This window comes from Lolium rigidum, chromosome 2, assembly GCF_022539505.1.
Source record: "Lolium rigidum isolate FL_2022 chromosome 2, APGP_CSIRO_Lrig_0.1, whole genome shotgun sequence".
Classification (NCBI taxonomy): Eukaryota; Viridiplantae; Streptophyta; class Magnoliopsida; order Poales; family Poaceae; genus Lolium; species Lolium rigidum.
Genome location: NC_061509.1, coordinates 240797287 through 240809133, shown reverse-complemented (window position 1 = coordinate 240809133; position 11847 = coordinate 240797287). Strand labels below are relative to the sequence as shown.

Sequence of the window (11847 nt, the reverse complement as noted above, 5' to 3'; positions counted from 1 at the left end):
CGCATACATGTTTGTTATAAATTGAAATCACATGTACAACATTGTCGATGGCAACCCCCTTGAGCTCCCGTTGCTTAGGACCGAGTCATCGGAGCACCATGATCGAAAACATATTTTAGCAGATACCCGAAAAGCTAAAGTAGGTAACTACGCGTGAATAGATGCGGGTGAGCAGAGCGCCTAGCTCCGCAGGTGTGTCCAATTTTTTTAATAAAAATTTATGCATATGCCTACATAGAGCAAACCTCACACGTCATCTCTTGGTTGTTGGTAAAATATTGGTGTACACACACGGTGGGAATGAAGTGGAGCTTTTTAACATAAAGAAGTGTGAGAAAAAAGCTACATCTCCATCTGCCTCACACGCCATCTCCTAGACCGTAGGACAATAAATTGTTGGATAGTGCAGACAACCATGTAGCCAGCGTGAGAAATTGTGAAGGAGAAAAACCATGTAGCCAGCGTGAGAAATTGTGAAGGAGAAAAAAGGCTGCCGGTGCAGGATGTGAGAACGGAGTACGCGTCAGCCAAGATGACCGATATTTTACCCCGGATCGGTCGGCTGATAACAAGCGTTTTCCCTTTTCTTTGATGGGCCAGCTTTGAACCTATGACTGAACAGTGTCGGGAGGAACTGTGCACGCATCGCTAAAGCCCACATGATATTGTCGAGACTCGGGAGACAGGCTTTCCAGGGGTTACTGGGCTGGGCCCTAATTTATATGGGCTTTAGTTGTGCCGGTAATGCAACGGTGCATACTAGTTTACGCCTTCGGGATCGGTTTACGTACTCCAGCTCTCTGTGCCCCAATATCTCCGGCATGCGGTGCCTCGTCGCGCTCCCGGCGGTCGCCGTCCCCGGCCGCCGCTCCCATCCTGAACCCAGACCCCGCCGCAGAGGCACCCTTGTAGCTCTCCTTGGACGCTGCCGCTGTGGCCGGCGCCACCTCCTCGGTGCATTTTCTGCCGCCGGCCTCCTCCATCTCGCCAATCCTCCGTGCCTCGCCGCCCCAGTGCCCCACCCATCGACCCCAACGTGAGCTCCATAGCAACGCAGCTCAGTCGCGTCACCATCTGCAAATTCGATTTGATGGCTTCCAGAACTTCTCATCAGTTACTTACTTGCCTTGGCTTTGTGCAGGTCATGCTTGGGCGGGTGCACCCAGCGAGGCCGGGCTGGTACGAGAAGCGCGATGGCATTGGACAAAGGCAGGCGTCATACGAAGCCGAGGTATATTGTTTCGCTCTTTGTTAATTCAACGGGATCATACCCGAGTTTCAGTTTCTTATCTGAATGAACTGCACAGTATGATAACTGAACTTGTGAATCCTATCATATCTTGAAAACAGAGTTTTGTCCCCCGTCCAGAAACATCATCAAACCATGCCTCTGCCAACGATCATAGGAATAAACCACTACTATACAGCAACCTAGAACCACAAAGCATAATGGAAAACATCTAGCTCGACAACCTGTTACAAGGTTTTTGCTCATCCTGTCGCCAAAACAGCCAACAAAACTGAATTAGTGAAACCACTTGAGCATAGAATAACTGGAATCCAGATAAATAGCTTCAACTCAACTAACATACAGCAATTCTTGGAACGCCGTGGTCTGCCCAGGTCGCCGCTATGTCCCTCTATCATAAGTGCCGGGAAACAATAGATCAGCTCATGGTTCAGTGTCCCTTCCCTCGTTTATTGTGGTTCAGACTGTGGCGGACGATGGGGTTTCTCCGGTCTCGTCCCCTCCATAAATGATACCGTCGCAGACTGGTGGACCTTAATTCCTAGCAGATGCATAAGGAGGAGAAGGACTTAACCCCATTTTTTTTAGAGAAAAAGGCTATATAGCCCTGCTTGAAGAAAGCATAGCACCCCGTTGTGGCAATTGCAGGATTGCACCACATCTCGCTGGAGCAAAATGCTAGAACTTCCGATCGGCATAATTCCGTGTTACTGCAAGTAGTTCTATCAATGACATCTCACTGTGGAGGGTAACGAGAAGTTCAGCAGGTAGAGGGGAGGAGTAGACTTAACTCCTTTCTAACCTTAATGAAATGACATACAACCTTTGGTTGCGTATTCTTCAAAAAAATATACAGCAATTCTTTTTTTTCATCCAAACTCATCTCCATCGTCTGCAATCCTGAGAATCATGGGACCCCAGCCCTGTCTCATGTGAAACGCCTCAGTGGCCACCAGGATAAGCGTCTGATGCGGAAGATGGATGGCAGTGGAGGCGACCGATCCCACAGCTTCTCCGATTGCTTGAGTTCCCACGTGCGTATCCCGATCAACCGGAACAACATGGCACCCACATGGGGAGGTTGAACATACTTCTATATAGCTTGGCGAGGACGACTCCATGAATGTCGGATTCACGTGTAGTTGCTTTGTATTTTTTTATGTGTACACATAAAAAGATTACAAGATCTCGATATTTCCTAAGTGTAAGAGGGGTAGTTTTTTTTTATCTGTATCATATCAAGATTACAAGATATCGATCTTTTCTTAGCCAATCCTGCTGTTGCGACGTGCACTTCACCCAGAGTAGCTAGCTTTGTGAAAGAAGAAATATTGCCTCGTGCAATGTATGTTCTGATTTTTCCAAAGGAGGAAAGTGCAGCCACGCAACGGCGCATACCTCTATTTGAAGAAGGTGGTGGCGCGAACAAACACAAACACACACACACAGCGACTGACTGACTCACCTTTATTATTCTATTGAGCAGACAGACCCAGTCATGTACGTACCTTTGTGCTTGTTTACCGGCAGTATCATGGCCGGCGAGGTGCCGCTGTACAAGGACGCGTCGGCGCGGGTGGAGGCGCGTGTGCGCGACCTTCTGGGCCGGATGACGCTAAGTGAGAAGGCAGGCCAGATGGCTCAGATCGAGCGCACCGTGGTGTCGTCCCGCGCTCTCACGGAGCTCGGCGCCGGCAGCGTCCTCAGCAGCGGCGGCAGCGCGCCCCACGACCGCGCCTCCCCGTCCGACTGGGCCAGCATGGTCGACGACGCGCAGCGCCTTGCCCTCTCGTCGCGCCTCGCCATCCCCATCCTCTATGGCACCGACGCAGTCCATGGGCACAACAACGTCTTGGCCGCCACCGTCTTCCCCCACAACGCCGGCCTCGGAGCCTCGAGGGATGCGGAGCTTGTGCGCAAGATCGGCGAGGCCACGGCGCTCGAGGTCCGCGCCACAGGCATCCACTGGGCCTTCGCCCCCTGCGTCGCCGTAAGTCAAATTCAAAAACTCTTCTGGAACACCATTGTCACCGTAGTTGCAACAGAAAGTAAAACACGGGTTGGTACATCAGGTTTGTAGGGACCCGAGATGGGGGAGATGCTACGAGAGCTACAGCGAGGACCCAGAGATCGTGCGCTCCTTGACCACCCTTGTCACCGGACTGCAGGGTCAGCCACCAGCAGGCCACCCTCATGGTTACCCATTCCTCCGTTCCGTTAGGGAAAATGTTCTTGCTTGTGCCAAGCATTTCGTAGGGGATGGTGGCACTCACAAGGGGATCAATGAAGGGAACACCATTTGCTCCTTAGCTGATTTAGAAAGGATCCACATGAAACCCTACATTGATTGTATAACTCAAGCTGTGGCAACGGTCATGGCATCCTACTCTCAATGGAATGGCCAGCCATTACATGCCAGTCGCTATCTGCTTACAGACGTTCTAAAGGGCAAGTTGGGCTTCCAGGTAGTGTGGAACCTATGTTTATTTTTATTATTTTATTAATAAGTAGACTGATGCAAATCCTCTGTTTTGTAATTGCTCAACCTGGTAACATGTGCAAGCTCTTGTTCCACAGGGTTTTCTGGTGTCAGACTTGGAGGGTATTGACAGGCTTAGCGAGCCTCGAGGGTCGGATTATCGCTACTGCATTGCCCAAGCGGTTAATGCTGGAATAGATATGGTATTGTTCATTTAATTTTTCATCTTAAATTAATACATTCTGCTACGGGCTCTTTTCAATCCTCTAAGAATTCTACAGGTCATGATACCTTTTCAGATTTGAGAAGTTCTTGGAAGATCTTCTGTTCTTGGTGGAGTCAGGGGAGATACCAGTATCACGGATTGATGATGCTGTTGAGCGGATTCTAAGGGTTAAGTTCATATCTGGGGTTTTTGACCAGCCATTTTCAGACCCATCTCTACTAGACGTAATTGGTTGCAAGGTACTCAAAATGCATGTCCCGTATCTATGATTATCGTTGTTGCTGTCAATTCTTCTCATTTTTATTCTTTTTGGACTATCTAACATTGGTCGATATTACTCACTAGTCACTGTATATGATATGGTTAAATTTTAATTTTTCCAGAAGCATCGGCAGCTGGCACGTGAGGCTGTTCGAAAGTCTTTGGTTCTTCTGAAAAATGGCAAGAATCAGAATGAGCCATTCCTTCCATTGGCCAAAAATGCAAAAAGAATACTTGTTGCCGGGACGCATGCTGACAATATTGGATATCAATGTGGTGGATGGACGATGTCTTGGAATGGAGACAGTGGAAAGATAACCCGTGGTAAGAAGAAAATTCAACTCCACAAGAATATATCACCCGTGACCTTTTTTAATTGAGGGAACACTTACCATGACCTTTCTTCCAAATAAATTGCATCTACTTCACTACTTGGGAATTCCAGGATAGCTTCTACTTATATGACGTTATAGATGACTTTTCCCATGCTTTCAAGTGCCATGATGCATAAAAATGTGAAACTGTTGTTTCCAAATTGAACTTCAAGATGTTTTCCTGCCTTGTACTAAAAGCCAAAACAAAATACAAGAGACACTACCAATCTTTGATTCTAGATCATAACAACTTCATACAAGATGCCACAAAACATGGTACGCACCACAGAGCAACCAAGAAACACTGAACTAAAAAGTATGCATGTGGTGTTTTCTTAATCTCATCCTGGGGCTGAAATTAAACTCAGCCACAATGATTTCCTGCTATGCAAATAACATAACATTTTCCCCTTTTCTTGTAAGCCAAACGCCATTTTTTGCTAGACCTAATCATTATAAATATGACCTAGTTAAGCCTGTACTCCGCACAGTCTTATTAACTTTAGAACCAGCTATTTAAGTATGCTATCAATATCAACAGGTACAACCATATTAGAGGCCATACAAGAATCTGCGGGAGTGGAAACTGAAGTTGTATATGAGGAATCCCCAACTGAAGCTACCATTGAAACGAGGGAATTTTCATACGCAGTTGTTGTAGTTGGTGAGGTTCCGTATGCTGAAGGGTCGGGGGATAGAACAGACCTTAGTATTCCATTCAACGGTTCTGATCTCATTACTCGTGTTGCTTGTAAAGTCCCTACCATAGTGATTGTTTTATCGGGAAGACCCTTGGTTATCGAGCCACAAGTTCTTGAGAAGGTAGATGCTCTAGTTGCTGCCTGGCTACCTGGAAGTGAGGGCATGGGAATTACTGATTGCCTCTTTGGAGACCATGATTTTGTGGGCAAGCTACCATTCACTTGGTCTAGGTCTGTTGATCAACTGCCAGTACATGTTGGAGATGATAACTATGATCCATTATTCCATGTTGGATATGGGCTGAAATGTTCAGAACTGACGGAGATTTAGCACAATTTCATAAATCATTTAGTCGTGCATTTGAATCGTTGCGACAAGGTTATATATGTATGTTGTACAATTGAGTTTTGGGTTATGCGAAAGAGAAATAATGTCTCGCTGAAGAGTACCCGGTAAAAGATGTTTAATATGTTATTTTCATCTCCATTTGAGTTATGCCTGGTATAAGAGGTTGGCTTCGCTCGCCTCCTATCGGGCCTCGCTGTGCTGCAGCTTTTCCGCTTTTTTAGTTTATATGTGTGCTTGCCCGTTTGTGTGGGATGTGTTCCCATCTGATGTATGCCTTTGCTTTTTTGTTCGGATTCATCAACAGATCGATCACATTAAATGCCATGCATAAACAACATAAGAAAATTATCGGCAAGGACGCATATCACACCTGTTTTTTTTTTCTTGTCAATCTTGCGATTACAGCTTTTTTTTAGGGGAAAGCCATCCGGCTAATTTTTTCATGAGCCAACAAAGTTACATCATTGATTACAAAAGGCATTATAAATTCAGGAGGCTCTCCATCCCATCTAACAACTTCTTTAGACTTGAAACAAAACTTTGCTACGTGGTGAGCTACTTGATTGCCTCTCTAAGACAAGAACAAAGCTAATATAACTAAGGAGTAAGCCTTCCTGAAGCATTCAGCTAGGATAGCATAGAAAGGACTCCAAACGTCGATCAATGAATTGCAAGCTTGGATCAAACTCAAGGAATCAGATTCGACAATGACATTTGACACTCCAATTTGTTCCAGGAATTCCAAACCCCTTGGTAATGCAAGAGCATCTGCGGATGCAGCATCAAGAACATGATCCACGAGACATCCGAACCCTGCAACGGCTTCTTCTTTGTCATTTCTCAGCACTCCTCCTGCAGCACCCCCGCCATCAGGGTAGAACGCAGCATCCGTGTTCAGTTTATATCCTCCTCGTGTAGGTTTGCTCCATAGAACTTCTTTCCACTTTGTCTTCTCCGATGAAGTTGGGACACAGTTTGATGTTAGAGCACAAATTGCAAAAGCCGTTCTAGAAGGATCAGCGACCTTCTCCCCTTTTACTAGTTCACGCCTCTGCCAACAAATATACAAACACGTTACAACGACCACCTCCTAGGGATTAAGCATTCCCAGTACCCTAGAATTATTTTCCGGTTTACAAAGGATTCCTTCCAAGACAGTTGATCCTGACCGTTCACCCCTAGTTGCCTGGCTAATAACCTCTTTTAAACCCAAAGCTTTCCAAACTTCCTTAGCCTGCCGACAAGTAAACAAAATGTGTCTAATATCTTCAGCTCCTCCTTGGTACAAGATTACAACTTGATTTAGCTTGCAAGCCTCAACACAGTACATATATAGGACTTGACCTGGCTTACCTAGTAGCCAACTTAAATTAGAACCAAACCTACACTGAAACAAACTACGCGTGCAAGACTAATCCTGAACCGACCTGACACCAAGTTAGTCCTAGACTAACTAGTACTCTAGCTAGCCAGGACTCACGGACATGGAAACAACTAGGAAAATCACACGGACAAGTCATGGCAACCTTGCCAAACATAAATACTAATTTTTAATTAGACTTAAACTGATTAAGGCAAAATTATTGCATACTATATCTTTCTAATCTTAACTTTGTTGTCTCCTCGTATTTTTTCTGGTCTTGATTCTTTCCAGATTCGCGACTTTACGAATTAAACTCAACATATAATTCACACTACCAGTCACGCTGATAGCCGGACACCTTCGACCACCCCTAGCTCAATACACGCCAATAGATCACAACGCCTCATGTAGAGATATGTCCTCATTAAAGAGACCTTCCTTCAATGGACAAGAGAGATCGGCCGAATTGCGGGAATTTACCCCCTTTGCAATATGGTGATTGATGCGTGTAGTTGACACGTCCGTTGGGAATCCCAAGAGAAAGGTGTGATGCGCACAGTAGCAAGTTTCCCTCAGTAAGAAACCAAGGTTTAATCGAACCAGTAGGAGCCAAGAAGCACGTTGAAGGTTGATGGCGGCGGAGTGTAGTGCGGCGCAACACCAGGGATTCCGGCGCCAACGTGGAACCTGCACAACACAATCACAAAACTTTGCCCCAACGTAACAGCGAGGTTGTCAATCTCACCGGCTTGCTGTAAACAAAGGATTAGATGTATAGTGTGGATGATGATGGTTGTTTGCGAAGAACAGTAAAGAACAATTGCAGTAGATTGTATTTCAGATGTAAAGAATAGGACCGGGGTCCACGGTTCACTAGTGGTGTCTCTCCCATAAGATAGCAGATGTTGGGTGAACAAATTACAGTTGGGCAATTGACAAATAAAGAAGGCATAACAATGCACTTACATATATCATGATGAGTACTATGAGATTTAATCAGGGCATTACGACAAAGTACATAGACCGCTATCCAGCATGCATCTATCCCTAAAAAGTCCACCTTCAGGTTATCATCCGAACCCCTTCCAGTATTAAGTTGTAAACAACAGACAATTGCATTAAGTATGGTGCGTAATGTAATCAACACAAATATCCTTAGACAAAGCATCGATGTTTTATCCCTAGTAGCAACAACACATCCACAACCTTAGAACTTTCCGTCACTCGTCCCGGATGTAATGGAGGCATGAACCCACTATCGAGCATAAATACTCCCTCTTGGAGTCACAAGTATCAACTTGGCCGGAGCCTCTACTAGCAACGGAGAGCATGCAAGAACATAAATAACATATATGATAGATTGATAATCAACTTGACATAGTATTCAATATTCATTGGATCCCAACAAACACAACATGAAGGATTACAAATAGATGATCTTGATCATGATAGGCAGCTCACAAGATCTAACATGATAGCACAATGAGGAGAAGACAACCATCTAGCTACTGCTATGGACCCATAGTCCAGGGGTGAACTACTCACACATCGATCCGGAGGCGATCATGGCGATGAAGAGACCTCCGGGAGATGATTCCCCTCTCCGGCAGGGTGCCGGAGGCGATCTCCTGAATCCCCCGAGATGGGATTGGCGGCGGCGGCGTCTCTGGAAGGTTTTCCATATCGTGGCTCTCGGTACTGGGGGTTTCGCGACGGAGGCTTTAAGTAGGCGGAAGGGCAGAGTCGGGAGAGTCATGGGGGCCCCACACGCTAGGGCCGCGTGGGCCCCCCTTAGGCCGCGCCGCCCTAGTGTGGCGGCGCCCCGTGGCCCCACTTCGTCTCCCCTCCGGTCTTCTGGAAGCTTCCTGGAAAAATAGACCCCTGGGCGTTGATTTCGTCCAATTCCGAGAATATTTCCTTACTAGGATTTCTGAAACCAAAAACAGCAGAAAACAACAGAATCGGCTCTTCGGCATCTCGTCAATAGGTTAGTGCCGGAAAATGCATAATAATGACATATAATGTGTATAAAATATGTGAGTATCATCATAAAAGTAGCATGGAACATAAGAAATTATAGATATGTTTGGGACGTATCAGTGATGCAGTCAGTGGACCACCTTTTTGTCAATTGTAGGTACACCATTCAACTATGAGGTCTCATCAAGGATTGTCTTGGCTTACATCTTCTCAACCTCTATGCTTGGCCAACCCAATCTATCCACACATGGTGGGATAATATGAAGAAGGGGAAGTATTTCGCCTCCGCCACTCTTCTAGTTTCTTGGCATCTTTGGAATGAAAGGAATTCTCGGGTATTCAAGAACAAGCAAATCTCACCTTTAGTAATCTTCTAAAAGATCAAACAAGTGTCTAAGCTTTGGGTCCTAGCAGGCGCCAAGCGCATGGGTAACTTGATGCCGGGAGTGTAGAGTTTTTTTTCATATGGCTACATCTGTTCTAATTTGGTCACACTCCTTTCTTAATTAATAGGATAGGGAAAATATTTTCCCCTCTTTTTTTCCAAAAAAAGTTCGAACCTGCATCAACTTTGGCACATAGAGCAGCGATAGCCACTGCGCCAAGCAATATGGATATACTGGTGTAGCGTAGCTAATTTATCTACTTTCTAGTATAAAATTTTGAAATTGTTTTTCTTTTGAATTATCTCGGACGGTAAAACACCAAGAATTTCGGAATTTAACGATTATTCCGGTCCCTCCGGTAAAAAAGAGCTACCGAGAAAAAAACCCTTGATTGTGAGAGGACCGGCTAGGTTTTGGGACCAAGCGATATTTTGGTACATAATAAACGCTTGTATGATCATGCATAACATGATTTTTGAGAACGAGCACTACTAGAAAACAGGCTATCAGTGACGCACCTGTTTTTGCTATCAGTGGCGCACTAGTGGTGCGCCACTATTATCACGCCACTGCTAAATGTTAGCAGTGGCGCACCAGTGGTGCGCCACTATTAATCGAAATAGCAGTGGCGCACGAGGTGGTGCGCCATTGGTAACAGTACACAGGTGCGCCACTAATGCCTTGTACGGATGCGCCACTAGTATCTATAGCACATGTGTTGAATCTGAGTATCTGACAAGGTGCGCCACTAGTTCAGCTGTGTGTGCGCCACTCGCTGCCTAAATTTAAAAGGTCAAGGTGGGCCTAGTTGGCAGACGGTGTTGCAGGTGCTAGATCTGTACGTTGAACCATTAATAAAACAGCCACTTTTATTTTATTGTAGATCAGAACTATTACAGGAATCCAAATAAAAAATACACCCAAATTTCCTAAACTTTACAACAAGGACCCTAAATCTTTTTCTAAAAAGCAATCAAATCCATGGAGAAGCTCCACCGCCGGATGCCGCTCAGTGGTCCTGCTCGTGGGCGACGGGGCGGCAGCCGGAGGACGGCGTCGTCGGAGGCCCTTCTCGCCCTGCTCTGCGTCCTTCCAGTCGAGGGTGACCCACCACGCGGACGCGGCGGCCACCCCCACCGAGCCGTCCTCGCCCTCGCCCGGCTCCGCGCCGCCGGGGGCTCGTCGACGGCCGTCTTGCAGATGGAGGCGCACGTACCCGGCCGCAGCGATTCGGGACGCGGCGGCGCAGAGGTCCGCAACAGCGCCGTCGGGGAGGAGCTCGATCTCGCGGCCGACAGGGTAGGAGAATGAATCTGGCGTCCTCCACAGCCCCGCGTGCGCGTGGCCGACGGGCGCCGCCCCGCTCGGTCGCCTCCGCGTCCTCCACGGCCTCGCGTCCGCGTGGCCGACGAGCGCCGCCACCGCCTGGTCGCCTCCGCGTCCTCCACAGCCTCGCGTCCGCGTGGCCGAAGGGCGCCGCCGCTGCCGCCTGGTCGCCTCCACAGCACCGCGTGCGCATGGCCGATGGGCGCCGCTGCTGCCACCAGGTCGCCTGCGCCTGCGAGGAAGTGAGCGAGGGGATCGGGGTGGGGGCGAGGAGAGGGGGGAGAGAGAAAGTGGATCGGGAAAGGAGAGGTTGGGGACGAAGTGGACGAAGGGAAGAGAGGTTGGGGACGAAGAGTGGGGTTGGTGCGGCCGTGTGGCTCGAGCGTGGGCCCAAACTGCCTCTGTGAGAATGATGCGCGGGGGCCACCACTACAGCAGCGGTTCATGCGGTGGAATTTTGTGCATGTTTTGTGTCTGTGCGTGTGGTGTGGTTGGGGATGGCCTGCCAGACCATGTGCGGTGGGTGGCGCGTGGGTGGGAATTTCGTGCACACAGTGGCGCACCACATATAGGTGCTCCACTACTATTTAAACTAGTAGTGGAGTACCTATATGTGGTGCGCCACTGCTAAATCTAGACCTTATCTCTAATACACCACTACTAGGAAAAGGCTTATAGCCGCACTCCTTACCGCCGGCAAATACGATTTGAAGATGCCGGCGGTAATGCCTTCCAGGGGTGCCTAACTCTACCGCCGGCGATTTGGGCCCAAAAACGCCGGGGGTAACGGGCTCTACCGCCGGCGAACACGAACCGAAGATGCCGGGGGTAACGAGTGCCAGGGTGGGCCACACGGGCTGAATTTACCGCCGGCACCCCGTACTAAATGTCGCCGGGGATAAAATTGTTACCGCTGGCCTTTTCAGGCCAATATCGCTGGGGATAGATGGGGATAGAATAGTTACGGCTTACGTACTTAGCCCAAATCGAACCATCTCCGTCCCCAAAGGCCAAACCCCAGCTCGAACCATCGCCGTCCCCAAATCCCAAATCGAACCATCGTCGTCCAGCACCAGGGAGCGTTGGCGGCGGCACCCATGATGATGACGGGTGGCGACGAGATGCGCGCCATGGATCTGCACGAGAAGCTGGA

The 11847-nt window shown here is 47.9% G+C and overlaps 1 protein-coding gene across 1 annotated transcript; it reads left to right on the top strand.

The window, feature by feature from the left end:
- Positions 1–844: 844 nt before the first annotated feature.
- Positions 845–5765, top strand: LOC124693174 (beta-glucosidase BoGH3B-like). Its single transcript, XM_047226640.1, has 8 exons — positions 845–1036; positions 1142–1231; positions 2736–3239; positions 3322–3714; positions 3827–3940; positions 4020–4193; positions 4338–4539; positions 5131–5765. The coding sequence occupies exons 2-8, from the start codon at positions 1145–1147 to the stop codon at positions 5619–5621; spliced, it is 1965 nt and encodes a 654-aa protein (XP_047082596.1). The 5' UTR covers positions 845–1036; positions 1142–1144; the 3' UTR covers positions 5622–5765.
- The last annotated feature ends 6082 nt before the right edge of the window (positions 5766–11847 follow it).

What these genes read in the sequence shown, in the direction of transcription:
- LOC124693174 (XM_047226640.1), top strand. Translation starts at nt 1,145, where the DNA reads ATGCTTGGGCGGGTGCACCCAGCGAGGCCGGGCTGGTACGAGAAGCGC. An exon ending in CCTTCGCCCCCTGCGTCGCC is followed by an intron (nt 3,240 to 3,321) that starts GTAAGTCAAATT and finishes TTGGTACATCAG; the next exon opens with GTTTGTAGGGACCCGAGATG. An exon ending in TAGACGTAATTGGTTGCAAG is followed by an intron (nt 4,194 to 4,337) that starts GTACTCAAAATG and finishes TAATTTTTCCAG; the next exon opens with AAGCATCGGCAGCTGGCACG.